The sequence below is a fragment of the Diaphorina citri genome, unplaced genomic scaffold, assembly GCF_000475195.1.
Source record: "Diaphorina citri unplaced genomic scaffold, Diaci psyllid genome assembly version 1.1 scaffold1641, whole genome shotgun sequence".
NCBI classification, from domain to species: Eukaryota; Metazoa; Arthropoda; class Insecta; order Hemiptera; family Psyllidae; genus Diaphorina; species Diaphorina citri.
In genome coordinates, this window is record NW_007379067.1 from 15,665 (window position 1) to 42,201 (window position 26,537).

At 38.7% G+C, this 26,537-nt stretch overlaps 1 protein-coding gene across 1 annotated transcript in view; it reads left to right on the plus strand.

The window, feature by feature from the left end:
• The first annotated feature begins 3,823 nt into the window (after positions 1 to 3,823).
• The window catches only part of LOC103516678 (transcription elongation factor SPT5), a 31,776-nt gene continuing 9,062 nt past the window's right edge, over positions 3,824 to 26,537 (plus strand). The window contains exons 1-12 of the mRNA XM_026829006.1: positions 3,824 to 4,072; positions 4,579 to 4,714; positions 5,269 to 5,390; positions 5,644 to 5,669; positions 20,007 to 20,064; positions 20,692 to 20,808; positions 21,274 to 21,398; positions 22,065 to 22,202; positions 22,848 to 23,082; positions 23,425 to 23,541; positions 24,161 to 24,256; positions 24,946 to 25,135. Coding sequence (XP_026684807.1) covers positions 4,591 to 4,714; positions 5,269 to 5,390; positions 5,644 to 5,669; positions 20,007 to 20,064; positions 20,692 to 20,808; positions 21,274 to 21,398; positions 22,065 to 22,202; positions 22,848 to 23,082; positions 23,425 to 23,541; positions 24,161 to 24,256; positions 24,946 to 25,135 — 1,348 coding nt within the window. The 5' untranslated portion in view covers positions 3,824 to 4,072; positions 4,579 to 4,590. The remainder of the gene's footprint in view (positions 4,073 to 4,578; positions 4,715 to 5,268; positions 5,391 to 5,643; positions 5,670 to 20,006; positions 20,065 to 20,691; positions 20,809 to 21,273; positions 21,399 to 22,064; positions 22,203 to 22,847; positions 23,083 to 23,424; positions 23,542 to 24,160; positions 24,257 to 24,945; positions 25,136 to 26,537) is intronic.

Here is a 26,537-nt window from a genome sequence, read left to right on the forward strand (position 1 = left end):
GGACTATGATGTGCCGAGATCTCACACCTGTAGGACGATAGAGGTGAATCCTGCCCAGCCTGTTGGGACGAGTGAACATATTGAGATAAATGTGGCCAGGAAGAGTGATCAACCCGAGAGTGATACACAGACACCTAAGGTAGAAACACCTAGTAAGGTACAAACCCCTAGTAAGACAGAAACGCCCAGTATGGTAGAAGCACCTAGTAAAGTAGAAACACCTAGTAAAGGAACCTCTAACAACGGAAAAACATCGAGTTCAAATGTCCCGCACAGTACCGATGCGGCAAAGGACAGGCGACCTTCATTGCGACTTCAAATGTTCAAGAACATCACCACCGGTAACGAGCCGTCCAGCACCACAAGTGGAACCCCCATGACGTCACAGACCAACGACAAGAGCGTGTTCGACTTCAATCGGAAATCCTCGATCAAATTCGACCGGAGCGCCCAAAACGGGTCGGCGAAGAGCTCCAAGATCGTGCATTCGCCGAAAATCAGTCGCAAGTTGTCCATCTACAATCCACCGGATACGCCCGGGAAGACAGAAGCGAAGCCGAGCACACCACAGACGTCAGGAAACGAAACCTCTTCTCCGGGGAACTCGAAAAAGTCGCCCAAGCGAATATCGAAGAAGAGTATCAAGAATATCGACGGTAAGCCTTCCGCGGAGTGCTCGCAGTCTTCGTCCGAGGGCCAGGAGTCACCGACGAAACACCGCAAGCTGCTTTCCATGAAGGGAAAGAAACCGGTGACCCGTCAAGCGTCCGGGGACCAAGAGCCCACTAGTTTGGGCGAGATGACTACGTGTAGTGAGACTACTTGGGTAGCACTGGCCCCCTCTAAGGGGGCTAAATATCAGATTATTTTTTTTACCTAACTGTACCTACATACTCATATGACAAACCAATTTTTCTAGTCCGATTTTTACTTTCAAATTTTCCCCCACAGTCGGACAACGAGAACAGTGGCGGAGCTACGCACAAGACATCTGATTCTCACTCAAGTACGTCCAGTAACAGTGCCGGGGCCCACTCATCTAGTGGGGGCTCTCAAGAATGTCAGCTCTATGTGCCCCCACCCCAGACACTACGCCTCCACTGCGTGCAGCCCTTTACTCTTGTATTCTCAGTGCAGGATTACGGAGATTTGACCGTGAGTATGATCCTTGGTCTTGAAAGGCGACTTGAACTTGACTCACTTTCGCTTCTTCTTCTTCTTCTTCTTCTTCTTCTTCTTCTTCTTCTTCTTCTTCTTCTTCTTCTTCTTCTTGTTTTTTCAATAGGTAGGGTGACTGTACCAGTAGTCGATCATTTTTCACGTTTTTAAGTTTCAATTAGCTCTGGTTCTGTTGTTGGACACTGTTATATTTTAGTTAGATCTTAAACGAAGTAGGTACACTGATTTTTTTATATAATTATTTTTTCGAAAGCATTGATAGTTGAACTGTAACAATGCAGGTCTTGTCGTCCCAAAATCGAAGAGGGAAGGAGGACAGGATAGGAGAAAGCCAGCCGTTCTGAAGTAGGTAATTGTTAAGGATAAAGTTTGCCAAGGGCGGAAATTGAACCCGCGACCTAGCGCCTACAAGGCAGATGTGGTACCCGCGATTATTATTTATTATAAATCCCTTTAAGAAATTACTTATTGTGAGCACAGAGCACTAACATCACAGTGTGGTTTCCCCCTATCCCCCGCAGGTTCCATAGAGCGTCGCATGTACAAAGGCGTCGACACCGGGGAGAGACTCATCCGCCTCCGTCCGCGGGGTCACATCCCCTCCTTCATCTTCATTATGGGGCAACGCGTCACCCTCCGCGTTCTAGACCAAGACGAGATCTCCTGTCTGCGTCTCAAACGGCGTAGGTCGTTCCGTTCCCAGATCAACCTGAATATTAAGCTCCTCGATAATGATGATATCATCATTGAGCCGATTGTTCAAGGGAGTGAGTGCCACACGATGCCTTCTCTGAAGAGACAGCAGCGGCAGGATCCGGTGTACCATAGCATGCCACGCATTGCACGGCAGTCACCTTCACCTGCCGGACCTTCCGGATACATTCCAGTTAGCGCGCCTAATAGTCCGCCCCGGCCGAGGGACTACCCTGACAATGAGCCTGAGTACGCGAATATTCTTCCGACGGGGGCAGGCGTAGGGGACTATGATGTGCCGAGATCTCACACCTGTAGGACGATAGAGGTGAATCCTGCCCAGCCTGTTGGGACGAGTGAACATATTGAGATAAATGTGGCCAGGAAGAGTGATCAACCCGAGAGTGATACACAGACACCTAAGGTAGAAACACCTAGTAAGGTACAAACCCCTAGTAAGACAGAAACGCCCAGTATGGTAGAAGCACCTAGTAAAGTAGAAACACCTAGTAAAGGAACCTCTAACAACGGAAAAACATCGAGTTCAAATGTCCCGCACAGTACCGATGCGGCAAAGGACAGGCGACCTTCATTGCGACTTCAAATGTTCAAGAACATCACCACCGGTAACGAGCCGTCCAGTACCACAAGTGGAACCCCCATGACGTCACAGACCATCGAGAAGAGCGTGTTCGACTTCAATCGGAAATCCTCGATCAAATTCGACCGGAGCGCCCAAAACGGGTCGATGAAGAGCTCGAAGATGGTGCATTCGCCGAAAATCAGTCGCAAGTTGTCCATCTACAATCCGCCGGATACGCCCGGTAGCAAGACAGAAGCAAAGCCGAGCACTCCGCAGACATCGGGAAACGAAACCTCCTCTCCGGGGAACTCGAAAAAGTCGCCCAAGCGAATATCGAAGAAGAGTATCAAGAATATCGACGGTAAACCTTCCGCGGAGTGCTCGCAGTCTTCGTCCGAGGGCCAGGAGTCACCGACGAAACACCGCAAGCTGCTGTCCATGAAGGGAAAGAAACCGGTGACCCGTCAAGCGTCCGGGGACCAAGAGCCCACTAGTTTGGGCGAGATGACTACGTGTAGTGAGAGGGAGAGAAGTTATAGTGATAGTAGTAGTATTCTGGTGACGAGTAGGAAAATGAGCACCACTGGGAGAGAGGGAACGGGGAAGGTGCCATGGTGTGGGTGTTGGGGGAATGGGTGTTTGTAGTTCGGCATAAAGTGTGACGTTATATCAAAACAGGTGCTAATCTTGTGTGTTCTGATCTCATTTAGGGGCCACCTAGCTACTTAAAAATAAAAATATTTTATCCAAAAATACTCAAGATTCTAGTTTGCTCTTTTAGGTTGAGCAGTGCCTTTTGTAAGTTACAACCTTCCTATCAACAATAGCTGTTCTTGATCTTCCCTTCTACTGTTTATCATTTTAGGTACCTACATAAAATTATTTTGTTTCTTTTTTGATAACCTTTTCTTTGTGAAGACTACCTACTCTAAGGCTTAGGTACCTATCTACCTACTATTTATTTATTCAAGTATTTTTATCCTACCTACCTACTTACCTAAAATAAAAGTATACTTACTTACCATTTTTGGTAACTACCTGAGTTTGTTTTATCATTTTGTAGAGTAGAAGTTAGTAGGTATGTGACACCTACAGTGCACATTTTTCAGAAGTTGTATCCAGGATTTTTCGAGGGGGGGGCTAGAAGCCAATTGTCAAAAATGTGGTCCAAAGTCCATTACAGAGGAATCCGATGAAATATTTGGTGAAACAAACATGGCGATGCCTGCTATTTTTCTGCTGCATTTTTCAATAGCACATCACCACCATTATCTACTGCACCTCAACCTCCTTGAGCTACATTTTTGTGCTCGTTGTATTTACATTTTTACTTCCTCATTTTTGGTGTTGGTGATTTTTTTTCATTTTTTCCAAATTTTGTAAACTGCATCTTTTTCATTTTGGATTTCTTTTTCTCTTGCTTTTTCCAGTTTAGTTTTATGTTTTATTTTCTGTACTTACTCTCTATTCCTCTATTTGTTCTATTCTTCAATATTTTACTGGCTGAACTAAAGATTCAGCCAAGTAGTACTGTGATTTTTTACTGACAGAGGCTTTCGGACAAATGACAGATATCAACTGAAACTGGACACCCCTATCTGACCAGAAGGCTGACAGGTATTAATTTAATTACTTACTTATAATTTTCCTGTGCTATCAAGTATCCATACTAAGTATAAAGCTCGTTATTTATCAAGACTTGAGCTATACCCTAAAAATAACGAGCTTGATAAATAATACTCATTGTTTTAAAAGAATATCCAAGATCATTCCACACAGCCAACTGCCATAACAGGTACAGCTGATGTGATGTGGCCAAAGTTTGCAAAACATTTTCAAGATAAAACACATTCTTACACACTTCAAGGTACTCCAGACCAACTGAGGCTAAACTAGACTTTTGGAGTGACAAATCAGATTTTTAAATTGGTCCTTTGGTCAAAGAACTCTCTGAGGAAAAGAGCCATTAGAGGCCAATGGGGTTCATTGGGTAAGATCTGTTCAACTTTGCTAGATTTCTTCAAAAGTGGAATAATCAAGATAGACAGTCTGACTAACAAAATATTTGGAATAAAACCTTAGGTTATTAAAATAAATTCAACTGTTTGTCAAATATTTTTCAGGACATAGCAGACATGTCTGACAACGAGTACATGAGTGACCAAGACTCGGACGCAGGGAGTGAAGTGAGTCGTAAAAGTGGAAGCTCTGCTGGAAGTAACAGAAGCAGAAGCCGGAGTGGCTCTAGAAGCCGCAGTGGTAAGATTTTAGTTCATAAGTAATTTTATTATAATATTTTTTTCCATTGAATATTCCCTACATAGTACATTTTCAAGATAAGTGTCTGTTTCCAATAATATTATACAAGAAACTTGCTGTTTTTACACTTTTTCTGTGTGGTGAATTTTTTTCACAGAAAGTCTCAAGAAAGCTTTTTGTACAAGTCAACTTGTGTATTTTTTTTTTTGTCTATTGTTTTGGCCAATTTGGACACGCATAGTTTTGTGTTCTCAAAGACCAACTTGTGTAATCTTTTAGGTACCTATTTATTTTAAGTGCATATATGTGCTTTATAATGTGTGCACTGGTCATGTGGGGAATGTGTGCACTGGTCATGTGGGGACGGTTTGGCTCACGGCAGGTAGGTGTAAACACAGTTGATGTATTTTTACTTTCCATTTCTAATTTTCTCATTTATTGTATTGTAATTTTTATGTATTGTAATTTTTATGTAATAAATGAAACGCTTAGTTTCGTCAATTTAAAAAAAAAAAAAAAATAATGTGTTTTGGTTTGTTTATTTTCTCATTCAGGGAGCAGAAGCAGGAGCCCCAGTAGAAGTAGGTCAAGAAGTCGGAGTAGATCTAGAAGCAGAAGTCCAACAAACAGTGACATTGGAAGTCCTCGACCCAACAGTGGTAGTGGTAGTGATGTGGTAAGTTTTGCCTTTTAAATAAATGACTGTAAGTTGGAAATAAGTAATTAGACAGGCTGTAACATTCTTGAAATAAAGACAATGTTTCGAAAGTGGTTATTACTTACCAATACTAAATCTAATGACCTTAATTTTTAGTTAATTTATCTGAAAGTAAGAATAAACCTCTTGAACCTTGCTGGAGTATTAAAAATGCTTTTATATTATCAGTGTTATCATATACCTACCATGTTTTCTTCTGCTTGTGTTACAGGATGATGAGGCTGAAGAAGATAACAGGTAAGGATGACAATTACGCCTATCATGACATTTTCTATACTTATGTGCAATTTATTTATCTTCATATAAAAAATAGGTTCTTGGTGTACATGCAAAAATACTTGGTATATTTCCCCCTTTCTCCAGCTGTCTTGTAAACTCTATGGGACTTACATAAATATCCTAAGTTGTTCACATATAAAAAGAAACATTTCCAGAAAACATCACACTAGGGAACCCCTGCTCCATCTTCCAAGTTCAAACTTCTGGCCTTGTACCGGGTCCCTCTTAATTTAATTACTTACTTATAATTTTCCTGTGCTATCAAGTATCCATACTAAGTATAAAGCTCGTTATTTATCAAGACTTGAGCTATACCCTAAAAATAACGAGCTTGATAAATAATACTCATTGTTTTAAAAGAATATCCAAGATCATTCCACACAGCCAACTGCCATAACAGGTACAGCTGATGTGATGTGGCCAAAGTTTGCAAAACATTTTCAAGATAAAACACATTCTTACACATGTAACCCGTTGTGTCCAATTCTTAAAAGCGATTTCTTTCCCTCTCACTACCCAGGGACCCGAACATGTGGATGGTCAAGTGTCGTCTGGGGGAGGAAAAGAACACCGCGCTCCTGTTGAGGTAACCCGTTTCTTTCCCTCTCACTACCCAGGGACCCGAACATGTGGATGGTCAAGTGTCGTCTGGGGGAGGAAAAGAACACCGCGCTCCTGTTGATGCGCAAATTTCTTGCGCTACAAAATGACGCCAATCCGCTCATGATCAAGTCCGTCGTCGCGCCAGAAGGAGTGAAAGGGTACATTTATATCGAGGCGTTCAAACAGCCCCATGTGAAAGCGGCCATTGAGAATGTGTCCAATCTGAGAATGGGATATTGGAAACAACAGGTATTTTTTCTCTTTTTCCCCCGTTGTCCCCTCCTGCTTTATCCCTTTTCTCTCTTTCTTCTTTATTTTTTAAATCTTTCGAGATTTAGCTGAGAGCCTCTTCACTAATTAATCACCTATAGCAATTCTAAAAAAATTATTTTAACTTTGGTAATGCTGCCCACTGGTCGCTACCCATTGGTCGTTACATTACCTACCCCATTGTCCTCACGAGACCAAATTGACACACTTCAAGCACAGAGCCGAAAAAACTTGATTATCCTGGGAATGGAACCCGACTTTTCTCTCTCTCTTCTTTATTTTTTAAATCTTTCGAGATTTAGCTGAGAGCCTCTTCACATTTTTTGCCTACTCTTACTAATTAATCACCTATAGCAATTCTACAAAATTTATTTTAACTTTGGTAATGCTGCCCACTGGTCGCTACCCATTGGTCGTTACATTACCTACTCCATTGTCCTCACGAGACCAAATTGACACACTTCAAGCACAGAGCCGAAAAAACTTGTTTATCAGGGGAATCGAACCCGACTATTAAGTTGTATAGTTATTACCTGGACATAAAAGGTGTTGCGTAAAAGTTATACCGTAAATAATAATCCCTTTACGTTTGTGTTTAGATGGGCGGACTTGAAATCTTGAAAAATCCATTGTTATGAGATTGGCCTCTGTTTCGTACCCTAATTACTGTATTTTTCAAAGTCTTTCATGTTTTGTATTGAAAATTGGGGATTCTCGTTTAATATTTCAAAGTTGGGCCGCCCCTACTAAAGTAAAAAAAAAAAAAAAAAAAAAAAAAGTTGGTATGCACTCGTGGGAAAATATGTATAAGCAAGGGTAAAAGATGTCAATGCCAGAGTGAAGATTTTTTGAGGTCACACTCTAGGGAAAATGTATGTTAGAGTAGAAGATTTTGATGTCACACTCGTGGGAAAATATAATCCAGGGTAAAAGAGGTCAAAGCCACAGTGAAGAGTTTTTGAGGTCACATTCGTGGGAAAATACAAGCCAGAGTAAATTTGAGGTCACACTCGTTGGAAAATTATAAGCTAGAGTAGAAGATTTTGAGGTGATACTCACTCGTGTGCAAATATAAGCTGGAGTAAATTTGAGGTCACACTTGTGGGAAAATATAAACCATAGTAAAGGAATTGAGGACACAATCATGTGTAACTATAAGCTGGAGTATAGAAATTGAAGTCACACTCGTGAGAAAATTATAAGCCGGAGTAAAAGATTTGACGTTAATTTCCGGACAAAATCCGGTAGTTAACTAGTTAGTATGCCCTATGACTCTGTAGTTAGTGGCTCGTTAGAAGGAACGACTTTCCCAGACTCTTATAACTGTCATGTATAAAGTATACTTTATTGATGACGTATATTTGTAGATTATTTATCTATACTAGAAATTTTGTTTATGGTTTTTACTTTGATCTGTCATTGTAAAGGATTGGTTACAACAGGATTACTTGTTTACACCATGAGTTGTAAAAAATTTCTGTAAGTTTAGGCACTCTGAGCGAAGTTTTTTCTTACCTAGGTAGGTAGGTATTATTTATAATTTGTTTTACAATATAAACTATAGATTGTTGTACAGAAAATACATGTTTGTGTCCTGCGTTTATTTTCCTTTCCAGTAAAATGAGATGTTGTTTACAAAGGAATTGGCTATTAGGCCATTTTTCTGGGGTAAGATGTAAAAATCCTTTTATCCAGAATAGGTATACCTATTCCGTGATGTAGTTACTCTGGTTAGAAAACATTATGATTGATTTGAGAAAAAAAAGAAAAAAAATATAAATTTATTTTTAAAGGGGCGCAACTTTGAATGTCATGTGCCCCGGGAAGTAATGAATTTTTAGGTTTGAGGCACAAAAATACTCATCATGTTATTTTGGTGTGATACTCCGGTAAGTAAGGATAAAATTATTCAAGTTCAATCAATTCAATTTCTTTCCACCCATTTTATTGTTCCAGGAACGACGGCATCCCGGAATCCTACTACGAGGGAGTCGAGAAGCGGTTCAAGAACAACAAGCGCATTCCGGCCCTCAAATTCCTAAAACGAAGAGACCCTAGGATGTATGCAGCGTTTCCTCTCTGGATGGCCAGACCAATTTTTTCAGCAGGAAAATTTGAACATAGCTTTATGAATTTTGTGTTTCTTATTATGTTCCTAAAACGAAGAGACCCTAGGATGCATGCAGCGTTTCCTCTCTGGATGGCCAGACCAATTTTTTCAGCAGGAAAATTTGAACATAGCTTTATGAATTTTGTGTTTCTTATTATTCCAGGAATTCGTATCAACGACACGCACATCCAGCTGGAGGACGCCTCCATAGGTACCGCAGTGATAGCCCTCACCGGGGTACCTCACGATGTGGACGATCCTCTAGTAGCCAATATACTGTCCTCATTCGGTACCATACTTGGTTAGTAAGTACCGTAAACTGAGGTGACTTTGCACCACTTTTACTCAAATTTTTGGATACCTTGTTATAACTTTGCAACCAAATAGTTTTCAGTTCACCTTGTGTCTTCTTTGTTCTTTTGCTACGGAAAAGATTTATTCCCATCACTCTTAAAACACAATATTGTTGTAGACAGGATGGTATCATCTTGGGATGGCATATCTTGATATCATCTCTACGACAATATTACCTGTTACCTGCCTTGCTGTTGAACCAATGATCCCCTTGTGTCTTCTTTGTTCTTTTGCTACGGAAAAGATTTATTCCCATCACTCTTAAAATACAATATTGTTGTAGACGGGATGGTATCATCTTGGGATGGCATATCTTGATATCATCTCTACGACAATATTACCTGTTACCTGCCTTGCTGTTGAACCAATGATCCTGGATTACAAAACTTAGATCTTAACCGCAGTAGGTACCTACACTGATTTTTTTATATAATTATTTTTTTCGAAAGCATTGATAGAGAGAACTGTAACAATGCAGGTTTTGTCATCCCAAAATCGAAGAGGGAAGGAGGACAGGATAGGAGGAAGCTAGCCGTTCGCAACGAACCCTACCTGTTTAGGATAAAGTTTGCTCCGGACGGAAATTGAACCCGCGTCCTAGTCCCAGCTCTTTCAAGGCAAGCGTGGTACCCGCGATTCTTATTTATTATTGGTCCCTTTAACAATTTTCTTATTGTGAGCACTAACATCACAATGTGGTTCCCCTTATCCTGTGCAGGTTCCATAGAGCGTCGCATGTACAAAGGCGTCGACACCGGGGAGAGACTCATACGCCTCCGTCCGCGGGGTCACATCCCCTCCTTCATCTTCATTATGGGGCAACGCGTCACCCTCCGCGTTCTAGACCAAGACGAGATCTCCTGCCTGCGTCTCAAACGGCGTCGGTCCTTCCGTTCCCAGATCAACCTGAATATTAAGCTCCTCGATAATGATGATATCATCATTGAGCCGAGTGTTCAAGGGAGTGAGTGCCACACGATGCCTTCTCTGAAGAGACAGCAGCGGCAGGATCCCGTGTACCATAGCATGCCACGCATTGCACGGCAGTCACCTTCACCTGCCGGACCTTCCGGATACATTCCAGTTAGCGCGCCTAATAGTCAAAGAATGACCGCTATGGAGGATTCATTATTGACGAGGCTGAAGTAGACGACGAGGTAAGTACCCTTTCTTTTCTTCAGGCTAAGACGGCTACCCTTTTAACACAGGCAACTTTTTTTTTTACAGCTAATGTAATATTGGTAGTATAGTAAAATGTAGAACTGAAATAAAAGTCTCTGAAAGAGCTCCTATACACCTGATCAGCTTCAAAATCTCAATCAATATTATTTCTTAAGTATCACAGAAATCTTTAAGTGCTAAAGTACCTATAAAGCAACAAAATAAATATGAGGGTTCTGGTCAAACAAACAACCAGACAGACAGACAGACAGACAGACATTAATACAGTTTTGACTTTAGCCTATTCAGTATGAATACCTCTTCGGTAATTTTGCTATTCAGGGTACCCATTCACGGTTTGTTAATTCACGTACTTTCGTACTTTAAAAGAAATCCAACTTTACAGTTGGTTCTCACTTCGTTCGATCAATTAAACTTTTATCTCTCTAACTCCAGGTGGAAGATGAAGATGAGTGGGAAGAAGGAGCTCAGGAGATTGGTATAGTGGGTAACGAGATTGATGAGCTGGGGCCCACTGCCCGCGAAATTGAAGGGCGCAGACGTGGTACCAACCTGTGGGAGTAAGTACGATTATCTTAGAACAGAAGTTAGAAATGAAGCTCTACGATTTTTTCTACAACTTTTAGATCCCAAGAAAAAGTTGAAAAAAAGTACAGATCTGTTCCTTGAAGTGTTGGTGAACCTAATCAAGCCGTCAGAAGTTTAAAATTTTGTGTAATTTCTTCTTAATTAGACAAAAGTCCCACTAGTAACGGTGGACGGTCCATAAAAAAAAGTAAATTGAAAAAGTATGCTCTATTTAACTGTTGCCATAATGGAACTTTAGTCTTAGGTGACACTGGTGACAGCATAAATAAGGTATATTCTTCTCCTTCTTCTTCTTCCTCGCCTGTGCTTGTGTTCAGACAGGGTCGCCGTTTTTGTCAGCCTCTCAATCAGGCCTAGCTGGGGCGATTGCCTTGGTTTTAGCTACCTACAAAAATTTTACGAGTGGATGCCCTTCGCACTCAACTTTTGCTCTTTCTCTAGCAAGGGACATTCCAGGCTGGGATTCTCCCTGTTTAAAGTCCTCCAGCCAGACAGCTTATCTACTCCCTTTTTAGAGTCCCCCAGCCAGACTTATATTAAATAAATTAATTGAACACCATTTTCTTGATTTCAGCTCGCAGCAAGAGGATGAGATTGAAGAATACTTGCGTAAGAAATACGAGTATGAATCAGCGGCTGCTAGACATTTCGGTGATGGAGGTGAAGAAATGTCGGATGAGATTACACAGCAAATGTTGCTACCCGGTACCAAGTAAGTAGAACAACCTTTCTTTCTTCTTTTTTTTTTTAGTCTTTTTCTTCGCTTTTTCCCGAGCTATTTTTTGTTAAAGTTTTAGACCAGGAGGATTCAGGTCAAGGTTTATTGAGCTTGGGAAGGAATTCTTCTTCCTTTGCTTCGCCTTCTCCCGTGTTCAGACGGGGTCGGCGTTTTTCGTCAGTCTCTCAATCAGCCCTTGCCAGGTGATTGCTTTGGGCCGACATTTGTTTTTGGCTACAAAAATTTCACGATAGGACTTTAAATTATACGACATATTTTCGTTTTGGAAACTGAGATGAGGACTTGAAGGTAAGTTGTGAAGACAACTGGGAATTTAAAGGTTGAAACACACTATTGTCACGTCACGTGAAGTCATGGGGAGTGACGTGACGTGACAGAGGTGTGTGTCCATCCTGAAAGAAATTGTATCTACAATATTATTAGAAAACTTTGAACTACATCTTTCGGTCTTACGGGACGATAGTGTGTTTAGTGTGTTTCTACCTTAAGTCGTATCTTTCTTTTGGAAACTGAGACGTTTTCTCCTCTTTTGGCGTGGTAGCGCCTGTACCAAACCATAGGAAATCCTATTCTAAACCATATGAACTCACGAAGGGGGATATATTGGGATTTTCTATCTGAGTGGTATTTTGGAAGTTTTACTTCACTTAGAACAAATGAAAATGGTGTATCACATCCCTTTAATTTCTTTGCAGAAAATGGGTACAAAATTACTTCCAGATCGGGGGGAACATCAAATTAAATGCACAAAGTCCAAAAATTGGCTCTTTCATTCTCCAACTTCACTTAGTTATTAATTCATTATTGTAACACCCTTGTTGAATTCCACAGAGTCCGATCGAGTTTCAAGCGAGTGAGCTGAAGAAGTACTTCGAGATGGGCGACCATGTCAAAGTGTTAGCCGGTCGCTACGAGGGAGATACCGGACTTATAGTCAGGGTAGAAGAAAATCGAGTGGTTCTCTTTTCGGACCTGACTATGCATGAGTTGGAAGTATTGCCCAGGGATTTGCAGTTGTGTTCCGATATGGCTACCGGAGTGGACAGTCTGGGGCAGTTCCAGTGGGGAGATTTGGTAGCTTTAGAGTAAGTAGTGTGTTCCGAGATGAGTACCACTGGGAGAGAGGGAACGGGGAAGGTGCCGTGGTGTGGGTGTTGGGGAAATGGGTGTTTGTAGTTCGGCATAACGTGTGACGTTATATCAAAACAGGTGCTAATCTTGTGTGTTCTGATCTCATTTAGGGGCCATCTAGGTACTTAAAAATAAAAACATTTTATCTAAAAATACCCAAGATTCTAGTTTGCTCTTTTAGGTTGAACAGTGCCTTTTGTAAGTTACAACCTTCCTATCAACAATAGCTGTTCTTGATCTTCCCTTCTACTGTTTATCATTTTAAGAACATATTTTGTTTCTTTTTTGATGACCTTTTCTTTGTGAAGACTACCTACTCTTAGGCTTAGGTACCTACCTATCTAGGTACCTACTATTTATCTATTCAAGTATTTTTATCCTACCTACCTACTTACTTAAAATAAAAGAGTATACTTACTTACCATTTTTGGTAACTACCTGAGTTTGTTTTATCATTTGTAGAGTAGAAGTTAGTATGTGATACCTACAGTGCACATTTTTTAGAAGTTGTATCCAGGATTTTTTGAGGGGGGGGGGGGGGGGGGGTGGAGTAGTTACTAATTCTAACCTTGTTTCTTTTTACTAATTCTAACCTTGTTTCTTTTTACTAATTCTAACCTTGTTTCTTTTTACTAATTCTAACCTTGTTTCTTTTTACTAATTCTAACCTTGTTTCTTTTTACTAATTCTAACCTTGTTTCTTTTTACTAATTCTAACCTTGTTTCTTTTTACTAATTCTAACCTTGTTTCTTTTTACTAATTCTAACCTTGTTTCTTTTTACTAATTCTAACCTTGTTTCTTTTTACTAATTCTAACCTTGTTTCTTTTTACTAATTCTAACCTTGTTTCTTTTTACTAATTCTAACCTTGTTTCTTTTTACTAATTCTAACCTTGTTTCTTTTTACTAATTCTAACCTTGTTTCTTTTTACTAATTCTAACCTTGTTTCTTTTTACTAATTCTAACCTTGTTTCTTTTTACTAATTCTAACCTTGTTTCTTTTTACTAATTCTAACCTTGTTTCTTTTTACTAATTCTAACCTTGTTTCTTTTTACTAATTCTAACCTTGTTTCTTTTTACTAATTCTAACCTTGTTTCTTTTTACTAATTCTAACCTTGTTTCTTTTTACTAATTCTAACCTTGTTTCTTTTTACTAATTCTAACCTTGTTTCTTTTTACTAATTCTAACCTTGTTTCTTTTTACTAATTCTAACCTTGTTTCTTTTTACTAATTCTAACCTTGTTTCTTTTTACTAATTCTAACCTTGTTTCTTTTTACTAATTCTAACCTTGTTTCTTTTTACTAATTCTAACCTTGTTTCTTTTTACTAATTCTAACCTTGTTTCTTTTTACTAATTCTAACCTTGTTTCTTTTTACTAATTCTAACCTTGTTTCTTTTTACTAATTCTAACCTTGTTTCTTTTTACTAATTCTAACCTTGTTTCTTTTTACTAATTCTAACCTTGTTTCTTTTTACTAATTCTAACCTTGTTTCTTTTTACTAATTCTAACCTTGTTTCTTTTTACTAATTCTAACCTTGTTTCTTTTTACTAATTCTAACCTTGTTTCTTTTTACTAATTCTAACCTTGTTTCTTTTTACTAATTCTAACCTTGTTTCTTCGTGATTTCCAGGGTAGAGATGGAGAAATCAAACATCTGTATCGTAACATAGCGTTCTTGTACTCACGTAAAGTCCTGGACAACGGAGGTATCTTTGTGTGTAAGACGAGACACTTGCAACTGGCTGGAGGTGGTTCACATAATAAGGTAAGAATATTGGGTAGAGATTGGGTTTACCTACTTAGGAGAGGTCTGAGGCCATTTTCGATACTTAGGGCCAAAATTTAAAGTATCACTTTCGGGCCCTAATTGCGAGATGAATCATGAAAATGATCTGTTCAAAGCATATTTCAGAATGCTTTCGATCTTTTTGGTGTGTCCTCTATGAAAACAAACACCTACACTCATTTTTCTCTTGAAAAATTACCTACTTTGGAGAGGTCTGAGGCTATTTTCGATACTTGGGGCCAAAATTCAAAGTATCACTTTCGGGCCCTAATTGCGAGATGAATCATGAAAATGATCTATTCAAAGCATATTTCAGAATGCTTTCGATCTTTTTGGTGTGTCCCCTATGAAAACAATAACATGTCGGACTTGAAATCTTGAAAAATCCATTGTTATGAGATTGACCTCAATTTCGTACCCTAATTAGAATAGAATAGAATATACCTTGTTTATCCTGCCAGAATGAGACTGAAAAGTCCCTTTACTCCCGCAGTCTAAACAAGGTCTTATTTGATGAGCTTTTGAGAACACTCAGATTCTCATCATCATGCCAAAAATCACGAGAGAGGTGTTTACGTCGACGAGCGCTGGTGTTTACTTCCCTTCAGTCTCCACTTTATTTCTTGAAGATTCTTAATTAAATAATTATTTCTCATTAATTATTTCAGTTTTATTTTAAACAGAATGATAAGAGAGACAATTCTTTTAATCAAATGCTTTTATTCCCCATTTGATTTCAGTTGAGTATCGAAGCTCACGAGTTGGAGCCTGTGATGCCTCAGCCGAACGATAAGGTCAAGGTCATAGTGGGAGAACACAAGGAGTGTACTGGGGTCCTCCTCAGTGTGGACAATGGGGAGGGAGTCGTCAAACTAACTGAAGAAGATGACGTCAAAATGATTGACGTCAAATTCCTGTGCAAATATAAGCCGGAGTAAATTTGAGGTCAGACTCGTGGGAAAAAATGTATAGGCAAGGGTAAAAGATGTCAATGCCAGAGTGAAGATTTTTTGAGGTCACACTCTAGGGAAAATGTATGTTAGAGTAGAAGATTTTGATGTCACACTCGCGGGAAAATATAATCCAGGGTAAAAGATGTCAAAGCCACAGTGAAGAGTTTTTGAGGTCACATTCGTGGGAAAATACAAGCCAGAGTAAATTTGAGGTCACACTCGTTGGAAAATTATAAGCTAGAGTAGAAGATTTTGAGGTCATACTCACTCGTGTGCAAATATAAGCTGGAGTAAATTTAACTGTCATGTATAAAGTATACTTTATTTATGACGTATATTTGTAGATTATTTATCTATACTAGAAATTTTGTTTATGGTTTTTACTTTGATCTGTCATTGTAAAGGATTGATAACAACAGGGTTGCTTGTTTACACCATGAGTTGTAAAAAATTTCTGTGTGTTTAGGTACTCTGAGCGAAGTTTTTTCTTACCTAGGTAGGTATTATTTATAATTTGTTTTACAATATAAACTATAGATTGTTGTACAGAAAATACATGTGTCCTGCGTTTATTTTCCTTTCCAGTAAAATGAGATGTTGTTATTTACAAAGGAATTGGCTATTAGGCCATTTTTCTGGGGTAAGATGTAAAAATCCTTTTATCCAGAATAGGTATACCTATTCCGTGATGTAGTTACTCTACCAGTAACATGATAAAAGTGTTATCATTCTGAGAAGCTGCCTAGGTCTAGCCCTAATTATTGGAATTTTGGTCCGGAATAGCGGCCGAACCGTATACCTTCTGGAAACAGGGCCCCAGGATATTTTTGATCTACATAATTTATCGAATCTCTGTGCCAAGTCCGAGCGACTGTGGCTGAAATTTAAAGGCCTGAGAATTGCGAACTCTTTTTGAGCTTTTTCAAGATTTCGGAGTTAAATAGCGGCCGAACCGTACATTTCTCGAGTTCCGGTCCGCGGACACTTTTGATCGTCATAAATGGTGAACATGTGCGTGATTGCCCGAGACACGTTTTTATACTCATGACTTGGCGGAAAAATTTACACCTTAAGTTTTTTGGGAAAGGATTTCATGACCTTGAGAAATAACGCGACCTTGACAAAATAAAGGTAGGTAGGTACCTACCTCCTATCTCCATCTTCGTCAGCCAGCGTTATCACTGGAATCGACCGGTAAAGTTTTTTGAATGCTCTCAAAACTGATCGTGTGACCCCAGCTTTTTTTACTTTTTATGCAGCACGCAAAGTAGGTACGTGAAGTGCAGTTTTTGAGAAAGTGGAAAAATAATAAAATTAATATTGGTACCTTGTCTAGGTATAGAATTTGCTTATTTTCAATTTTTGAATGGCAAAACAGATAAATAGCTTATTTTTGGATTTTTCAGGTCAAAAACAAAATACATCTTATTCCAGGAATTCAGCTAAAAAATGCACTTTTGTGCATAACTGCCCGTTGCACACAAAAACAAAACAGTTCAGACTTGATACTTCAATGTCTCTTTTGAGCTCAGTTTATCATTGTGTGTTTTTATTTCTTTTCTTATCACAGTAATAAAATTATAGTACCCATTTAAAGTACATACTTACTTTCTCCTTCTTGCAAATACATAACTTGCATTTACTCTTGCTATTTATGTAAAGCAGACTAACTTACTTACTTACTGTGTTAAAGGAAAGTATTCTCCCTCATTTTTATGTTCTAACATTAATGTAATTAGAACAAACATGGCGATGCCTGCTATTTTTCTGCTGCATTTTTCAATAGCACCTCACCACCAGTATCTACTGCACCTCAACCTCCTTGAGCTACACTTTTGTGCTCGTTGTATTTACATTTTTACTTCCTCATTTTTGGTGTTGGTGATTTTTTCCAAATTTTGTAAACTGCATCTTTTTCATTTTGGATTTCTTTTTCTCTTGCCTTTCAGATTTCAGATTAATTTTATTTTCTGTTCTCTCTATTTCTCTATTTGTCCTATTCTTCAATATTTTACTGGCTGAACTAAAGATTCAGCCAAGTAGTGCTGTGTTTTTTTTTACTGACGGAGGCTTTCGGACAAATGACAGATAGGTATCAACTGAAACTGGACACCCCTATCTGACCAGAAGGCTGACAGGTATTAATTTAATTACCTACTTATAATTTTCCTGTGCTATCAATTAGTTAATGGATACTTGAGCTATGCCCTAGAAATAACGAGCTTGATAAATAATAGTCTTTGTTTTAAAAGAATATCCAAGATAATTTCACACAGCCAACTGCCATAACAGGTACAGCTGATGTGATGTGGCCAAAGTTTGCAAAACATTTTCAAGATAAAACACATTCTTACACACTTCAAGGTACTCCAGACCAACTGAGGCTAAACTAGACTTTTGGAGTGACAAATCAGATTTTTAAATTGGTCCTTTGGTCAAAGAACTCTCTGAGGAAAAGAGCCATTAGAGGCCAATGGGGTTCATTGGGTAAGATCTGTTCAACTTTGCTAGATTTCTTCAAAAGTGGAATAATCAAGATAGACAGTCTGACTAACAAAATATTTGGAATAAAACCTTAGGTTATTAAAATAAATTCAACTGTTTGTCAAATATTTTTCAGGACATAGCAGACATGTCTGACAACGAGTACATGAGTGACCAAGACTCGGACGCAGGGAGTGAAGTGAGTCGTAAAAGTGGAAGCTCTGCTGGAAGTAACAGAAGCAGAAGCCGGAGTGGCTCTAGAAGCCGCAGTGGTAAGATTTTAGTTCATAAGTAATTTTATTATAATATTTTTTTCCATTGAATATTCCCTACATAGTACATTTTCAAGATAAGTGTCTGTTTCCAATAATATTATACAAGAAACTTGCTGTTTTTACACTTTTTCTGTGTGGTGAATTTTTTTCACAGAAAGTCTCAAGAAAGCTTTTTGTACAAGTCAACTTGTGTATTTTTTTTTTTGTCTATTGTTTTGGCCAATTTGGACACGCATAGTTTTGTGTTCTCAAAGACCAACTTGTGTAATCTTTTAGGTACCTATTTATTTTAAGTGCATATATGTGCTTTATAATGTGTGCACTGGTCATGTGGGGAATGTGTGCACTGGTCATGTGGGGACGGTTTGGCTCACGGCAGGTAGGTGTAAACACAGTTGATGTATTTTTACTTTCCATTTCTAATTTTCTCATTTATTGTATTGTAATTTTTATGTATTGTAATTTTTATGTAATAAATGAAACGCTTAGTTTCGTCAATTTAAAAAAAAAAAAAAAATAATGTGTTTTGGTTTGTTTATTTTCTCATTCAGGGAGCAGAAGCAGGAGCCCCAGTAGAAGTAGGTCAAGAAGTCGGAGTAGATCTAGAAGCAGAAGTCCAACAAACAGTGACATTGGAAGTCCTCGACCCAACAGTGGTAGTGGTAGTGATGTGGTAAGTTTTGTCTTTTAAATAAATGACTGTAAGTTGGAAATAAGTAATTAGACAGGCTGTAACATTCTTGAAATAAAGACAATGTTTCGAAAGTGGTTATTACTTACCAATACTTATGATACCATGGTGTTCTTGTTAACATTTCTGGAATATAATTGATTCAATGATTTTACGATATGTGGTTTATTCTGTTATCTCTATTTTGGTGACATAAATTCTAATGACCTGAATGTTTTAGTTAAATTGTTATCTAAAGTAAAATAATAACCTCTTTAACCTTGCTGGAGTATTAAAAATCTTTTATATTATCAAGTGTTTATTTCATATACCTTACTCTATGTTTTCTTATGTCTTGTTTTACAGGATGATGGAGGTCTGGAAGAAATTAACAGGTAATGGATGACAATTACTCCTATCATGACATTTTCTTATTACTTATTGGTGCAATTTATTTTTATTTCATATAAAAAATTAGGGTTCTTTGTGTACATTGCAATAAATACTTTGGTATGATTTCCCCCTTTCTCACAGCTGTCTTGTAAACCTAGGGTCTTACATAAATATTCCTAAGTTTGTCACGATAAAAAAAAAAACATTTCCAGAAAACATCACACTAGGGAACCCCTGCTCCATCTTCCAAGTTCGAACTTCTGGCCTTGTACCGGGTCCCTCGCAGCCTCAGGGACACTGCCCGTATAATCGCTATTTGGACCTTAGTTTTTATCCACCCTGATAACTGGCTGATGCACTTATTCCATTTTACACTTAGTGTTGAGGCTATTCTTTTCAGGAAGGATGTGAACTCAAGATGTAACGCACCATCAACCGAACAAATAAGTGGAGAAAAAGAGCCCCGAATATCTTCAACCGCCCTGTCATATTTAGTATGTTTCTCCGTGGCATGAGCTTTAGAAGTAGTTGTCCACTCTTGGGATTCGTAGGAAGGAGCGTCAGCGTTGATTACGCGATTATCAAAAAACGCAGCCTTTCCAGATTCCCAAATACCATTGACTTTGATATCAGTTGTTCTGTTTGGTAGATTGGTAGAACAGGTCAACTAATGGACTTATGAGTAGCAAACATAGTAAAAAGTAGTTAGTCATGGATTGATACAACAGTATTGTTTTATTTTCACAGGGAGGAAGGATCAGGACCAGATGAAGAAGAGCCTGAGGGAGAAGATTTGAATTCTGATGTAAGTATTGGTTTGTTGGTTCTTAATAATAATAACCTATATTTACAGGACTAGCCCATTATAAGAACATATAAAATGGTAACAATGCAGCTACAAAGAAAACAATACAAAAATGATTTCGAAAAATTAAAACAATACAAAATATAGCATCTAGAGTTCATTTAAAAGTTTCATCATACAAATAATAGGTGCATTGTTTGCAGAGTTTGTCGAATAAGTCTTGATTGAATGTCGAATCTTGATTGAATGTCTAAAGTCAAAACCATTGTGTTTGCTTCTGGGAACTAGATACTATAAGTCAAGTAGTATGATATTATTATTATATATACCTTGTTTATCCTGCCCGAATAGGCAGGATATGATAATGTATTATTACTTTTTTACTGTAACTGCAAAGGTCTGATCATCCCAAAAGGGAAGAGAGGAGTAGGACAAGAACGGAGAAAACCAGCTATTCTGAGAACAAAGCTTGTCTGTTTGGGATAACGTTTTTCCCGGGCTGGATGTGATTCAGCTATTACAAGACAAGCTTGCTAACCCCCAAGCTAACTAGGGTGGCTTGATTTTATTTGATCCTAATTTATTTTCTCTTACTTTTATTTTATATTGTTCTAATTTATTTCCCAGGAGTATGATGATGAGGAAGATGAAGATGATGAAGCTCACGGTAGAAGTAGCAAGAAAAAGAAGAAGAACGACCGCTACGGAGGATTCATTATTGACGAAGCAGAAGTAGACGATGAGGTAAGTATCCTTTATTTTCTTCAGGCTAAGAAGGCTCCCCTTTTAACACAGGCAACTCTTTTTTTTTACAGCTAATGTAATATTGGTAGTATAGTAAAATGTAGAACTGAAATAAAAGTCTCTGAAAGAGCTCCCATACACCTGATCAGCTTCAAAATCTCAATCAATGTGATTTCTTAAGTATCACAGAAATCTTCAAGTACTAAAGTACCTATAAAGCAGGAAAATAAATATGAGGGTTGTGGTCAAACAAACAACCAGACAGACAGACAGACATTAATACAGTTTTGACTTTAGCGTATTCAGTATGGATACCTCTTCAGTAATTTTGCTATTCAGGGTACCCATTCACGGTTTGTTAATTCACGTACTTTCGTACATTAAAAGAAATGCAACTTTACAGTTGAATTAAAACTTGGTTCTCACTCCGTTCGTTCAATTAAACTTTTATCTGTCTAATTCCAGGTGGAAGATGAAGATGAGTGGGAAGAAGGAGCGCAGGAGATTGGTATAGTGGGTAACGAGATTGATGAGCTGGGGCCCACTGCCCGGGAAATTGAAGGGCGCAGACGTGGTACTAACCTGTGGGAGTAAGTATGATTTTTCCCCCTTGTAAGGCACTTTGACTCTAGCTAGTAGGTCGTTCGCGCTGACTCCTCAGGTGGATTAAATCATGTTGAATAACTTGATAGCTTTGAGATAACTGATGAGATTGTTTAAAATGAAACTCTACAAAATTTTTCAATTTTTTGTTCTACGATTTTTAGATCCCAAGAAAAAACTATCAATTTGAAGAAGCAATTAAATTGAAAAAGTATGCTCCATTAAACTGTTGCCATAGTGGAATTTTTTTAGTATTAGCCTGGCTCGTTGGCGTAGTGGTCAAGACGCTCTCCTGGTAAACAGGAGGGCGTGGGTTCGATCCCAACCGAGGCATGGAATTTTAATCCTTATTTATTTGAGAATTTGACCACATAATAATGGAGCTCTAAATGTGGTAGAGAACGCCTCCGGCGTTAAACTCGCCTAGTGGTTGCCTTCCACTCTAGAGTTTTATCATTGTTATTAGCCGACAGAATAAATAGAATAGAATCCTGCCAGAATGAGACTGAAAAGTCCCTTTAAGTACTCCCGCAGTCCAAACAAGGTCTAATATATTTCATGGGTAGAGTTTACAAGTATACAACTATAACCTTGTTTAAATTTAAAAAGAAAAAGATTTAAAATTTTAATTGGACCTCTCTTTTTGATTTCAGCTCGCAGCAAGAGGATGAGATTGAAGAATACTTGCGTAAGAAATACGAGTATGAATCAGCGGCTGCTAGACATTTCGGTGATGGAGGTGAAGAAATGTCGGATGAGATTACACAGCAAATGTTGCTACCCGGTACCAAGTAAGTAGAACAACCTTTCTTTCTTCTTCTTTTTTTAGTCTTTTTCTTCGCTTTTTCCCGAGCTATTTTTTGTTAAAGTTTTAGACCAGGAGGATTCAGGTTAAGGTTTATTGAGCTTGTGAAGGAATTCTTCTTCTGCCTTTGCTTCGCCTTCTCCCGTGTTCAGACGGGGTCGGCGTTTTTCGTCAGACTCTCAATCAGCCCTAGCCAGGTGATTGCTTTGGGCTGACATTTGTTTTTGGCTACAATAATTTCACGAGTGCGTAGAAGAACTTATTGTAGGTGGTTTTTAATAAAGATTTATCTCAACAGGGCACGGTTAACCTGGTGGTAATGCGTTTGCTTGCCATACAGAAAGTCCCGGGTTCGATGTCCACCATCAAAACTAATAATAATAAAAAGATTGCAAAAATGCAAATACATATTTCATTTAGTTACTTTCTCGTGTTCTCATAAATGAAAAGTAAAGTGTCTCTTCTCGCCCTCCCATCTGTTGAGGGACATACTACGGATGCTATGACACAGACTCACAAAGCCCTAAAGTCCAATGTAGCTACTTCATTGCTAGGATTTTTCTTTTTCTGTATCCTTGTAACCCGTTGTGTCCAATTCTTAAAAGCGATTTCTTTCCCTCTCACTACCCAGGGACCCGAACATGTGGATGGTCAAGTGTCGTCTGGGGGAGGAAAAGAACACCGCGCTCCTGTTGATGCGCAAATTTCTTGCGCTACAAAATGACGCCAATCCGCTCATGATCAAGTCCGTCGTCGCGCCAGAAGGAGTGAAAGGGTACATTTATATCGAGGCGTTCAAACAGCCCCATGTGAAAGCGGCCATTGAGAATGTGTCCAATCTGAGAATGGGATATTGGAAACAACAGGTATTTTTTCTCTTTTTCCCTTTTCTCTCTCTCTTCTTTATTTTTTAAATCTTTCGAGATTTAGCTGAGAGCCTCTTCACTAATTAATCACCTATAGCAATTCTAAAAAAATTATTTTAACTTTGGTAATGCTGCCCACTGGTCGCTACCCATTGGTCGTTACATTACCTACCCCATTGTCCTCACGAGACCAAATTGACACACTTCAAGCACAGAGCCGAAAAAACTTGATTATCCTGGGAATGGAACCCGACTATCAAGTTGTATAGTTATTACCTGGACATAAAAGGTGTTGCGTAAAAGTTATACCGTAAATAATAATCCCTTTACGTTTGTGTTTAGATGGTGCCCATCACGGAAATGACAGACGTGCTCAAAGTGGTACGCGTACAGACTGGGCTCCGTCCCAAGCAATGGGTGAGACTGAGACGTGGTGTGTACAAGGACGATATAGCTCAGGTGAGTAAGACACGTTAAGCAACGTTGCTCGTGGTTGGTATCCGGACAGGTGACTATAACTTTTCCCAGCCCCCACTCAGACTGGGTGAGATCACTCAGACTGGGTGAGATGTGAAGAGTGGTGAGGTAAACCTCAGACTGGGGCGTGGTTGGTATCCGGACAGGTGACCATAACTTTTCCCAGCCCCCACTCAGACTGGGTGAGATCACTCAGACTGGGTGAGATGTGAAGAGTGGTGAGGTAAACCCCCGTCACTATAAATCTTAGTAGTCATGCAGTGACGTTAAACATACGAAATTTATAGCACAAATTGCATTTGCAGGATGCAGTCATCATTGTTTTCGAACTGGTTGTTCACCACACACGGTGACTTTTCCGTGGATTCTTGTGATGTATTTATAAGTAGGTACCAACCTCAGTGGTGCAGTTGTTAACGCGTTGGACTTTGGATCTGGAGGTTGGTGGTTCGAGTCCAAGTCAAGTCATAAAATTTATCTAGGTGTAACTATCGGGGAACGATATTTGTGACAAGTATTTAAATATGCTCAACACAATTAAAAATTCCTTTGATTTAAGTTGGTACTTTAGTAATTGTTCTATTTGTACTTTCTTTTCCAGGTGGACTACGTAGATCTCGCTCAGAATCAGGTTCATCTCAAGTTGATACCTCGTATTGATTATACCAGGATGAGAGGGGCACTACGAGTTGCTGGGGTGAGTATGAGTACTTTTAAATATTCTACAGGAGTTGCTCATTTTTACAACAATTTACTGCACTCGTTTTTACAACTTATAAACATGAAAATTGCCTTTCATTTGATACTACTTGGGCTCTTCTACGTACAATAAAATGAAATCTTGAGTCGCTTTTATTGAACGTGAGTGAAGTTTTAAATCTTATATTATAAAATCAAGATTCATTCACATTTCATATTTCACACACTGATCGCTCTATCTCCAGAACCACAACACCTAGAAAGCTGAAATTTGGTAGGAATATTCCTTTTATGGTCTAGTGTGCAATAAGAAATTTTGCGAAACTCTAAACCGGTCCTAAGATATGATCAATTTTTGATCGCTAAAATCTCCATAAGAAATGCACAGAGTGCAGAGACTGCGGGAGAGAAATGTTCCGCTCTCGACCAACTTTTTGAGAGTTTCGTTTATGTTTTTAGTTTGATAACTATGTAGTTGATAGGGAGCGTGCAGCGGGACCGTATTTTTTATTATTTTTCTGAACATACGAGCAAATAGCCACCAAACAATTATTCAACCCTTTAATGTAGGTACGGGTTCAGCCACTTCATTAAACCCTATGTTCAACCCTTCGTTTGTTGATCACCCAACACATCCTGGCTGCTTATTTATTTATTTGTTATAATAAATATTTTTTTCTTCTTCAGGAATCAGCAGACTCCCTCAAGCGTAAGAAGAAGAAGCGCCCCCCTGCAAAACTATTTGATGCCGAGGCAATCCGTGCCATCGGGGGCGAAATGACGCAAGATGGGGACTATATTGTGTTCGAGGGTAACAGATATACAGGCAAGGGATTCCTGTACAAGAACTTCACTATGAGTGCTGTCATTGTAGATGGTAAGTAATACAACTTTGAGCAATATCCATCCTACTTACAGTTGAGAAGATACAGGTTCGATACTCCCCTGTGTCAACAAGATTCCCTCTTCTCTGTGAACCACTAAGAAATATCATGTGAATAGTCAATACGATGTGATTTTTCACGCCGAATCGAATAGTGCTACTTTTATCATTTTCGAACTTACGGTTGAGAAATTGCGGGTTCGAAACTAAACTTGGTCAACGATTTATTTTTAGTTCCCCAAATGTAATAGAAAATCGTGTGATGTTCACACCAGATTTTTAATCTTTTATTCTATTCCACTCTTATTCCTGGAAGTGCTTTATAATGTGTTTTGGTTTGTTTATTTTCTCATTCAGGGAGCAGAAGCAGGAGCCCCAGTAGAAGTAGGTCAAGAAGTCGTAGTAGATCTAGAAGCAGAAGTCCAACAAACAGTGACATTGGAAGTCCTCGACCCAACAGTGGTAGTGGTAGTGATGTGGTAAGTTTTGCCTTTTAAATAAATGACTGTAAGTTGGAAATAAGTAATTAGACAGGCTGTAACATTCTTGAAATAAAGACAATGTTTCGAAAGTGGTTATTACTTACCAATACCAAATCTAATTACCTTAATTTTTGATTGATTTATCTGAAAGTAAGAATAAACCTCTTGAACCTTGCTGGAGTATTAAAAATGCTTTTATATTATCAGTGTTATCATATACCTAAGTACCATGTTTTCTTCTGCTTGTGTTACAGGATGATGAGGCTGAAGAAGATAACAGGTAAGGATGACAATTATGCCTATCATGACATTTTCTATACTTATGTGCAATTTATTTATCTTCATATAAAAAATAGGTTCTTGGTGTACATGCAAAAAATACTTGGCATATTTCCCCTTTTCTCCAGCTGTCTTGTAAACTCTATGGGACACACATACATACATATCCTAAGTCGTTCTGTTTGGTAGATTGGTAGAACAGTTTGACTAAAATGGGACTTATGAGTAGCAAAAGTAGTAAAAATTAGTCATGGATTGATACAACAGTATTGTTTTATTTTTACAGGGAGGAAGGATCAGGACCAGATGAAGAAGAGCCTGAGGGAGAAGATTTGAATTCTGATGTAAGTATTGGTTTGTTGGTGTCTTGATTGAATGTCTAAAGTCAAAACCATTGTGTTTGCTTCTGGGAACTAGATACTATATGTCAAGTAGTATGATAATGTATTATACTATTATTACTTTTTTTTACTGTAACTGCAGAGGTCTAATCATCCCAAAAGGGAAGAGAGGAGTAGGACAAGAACGGAGAAAACCAGCTATTCTGAGAACAAACCTTGTCTGTTTGGGATAACGTTTTTCCCGGGCTGGATGTGATTCAGCTGTTACAAGACAGGCTTGCTAACCCCCAAGCT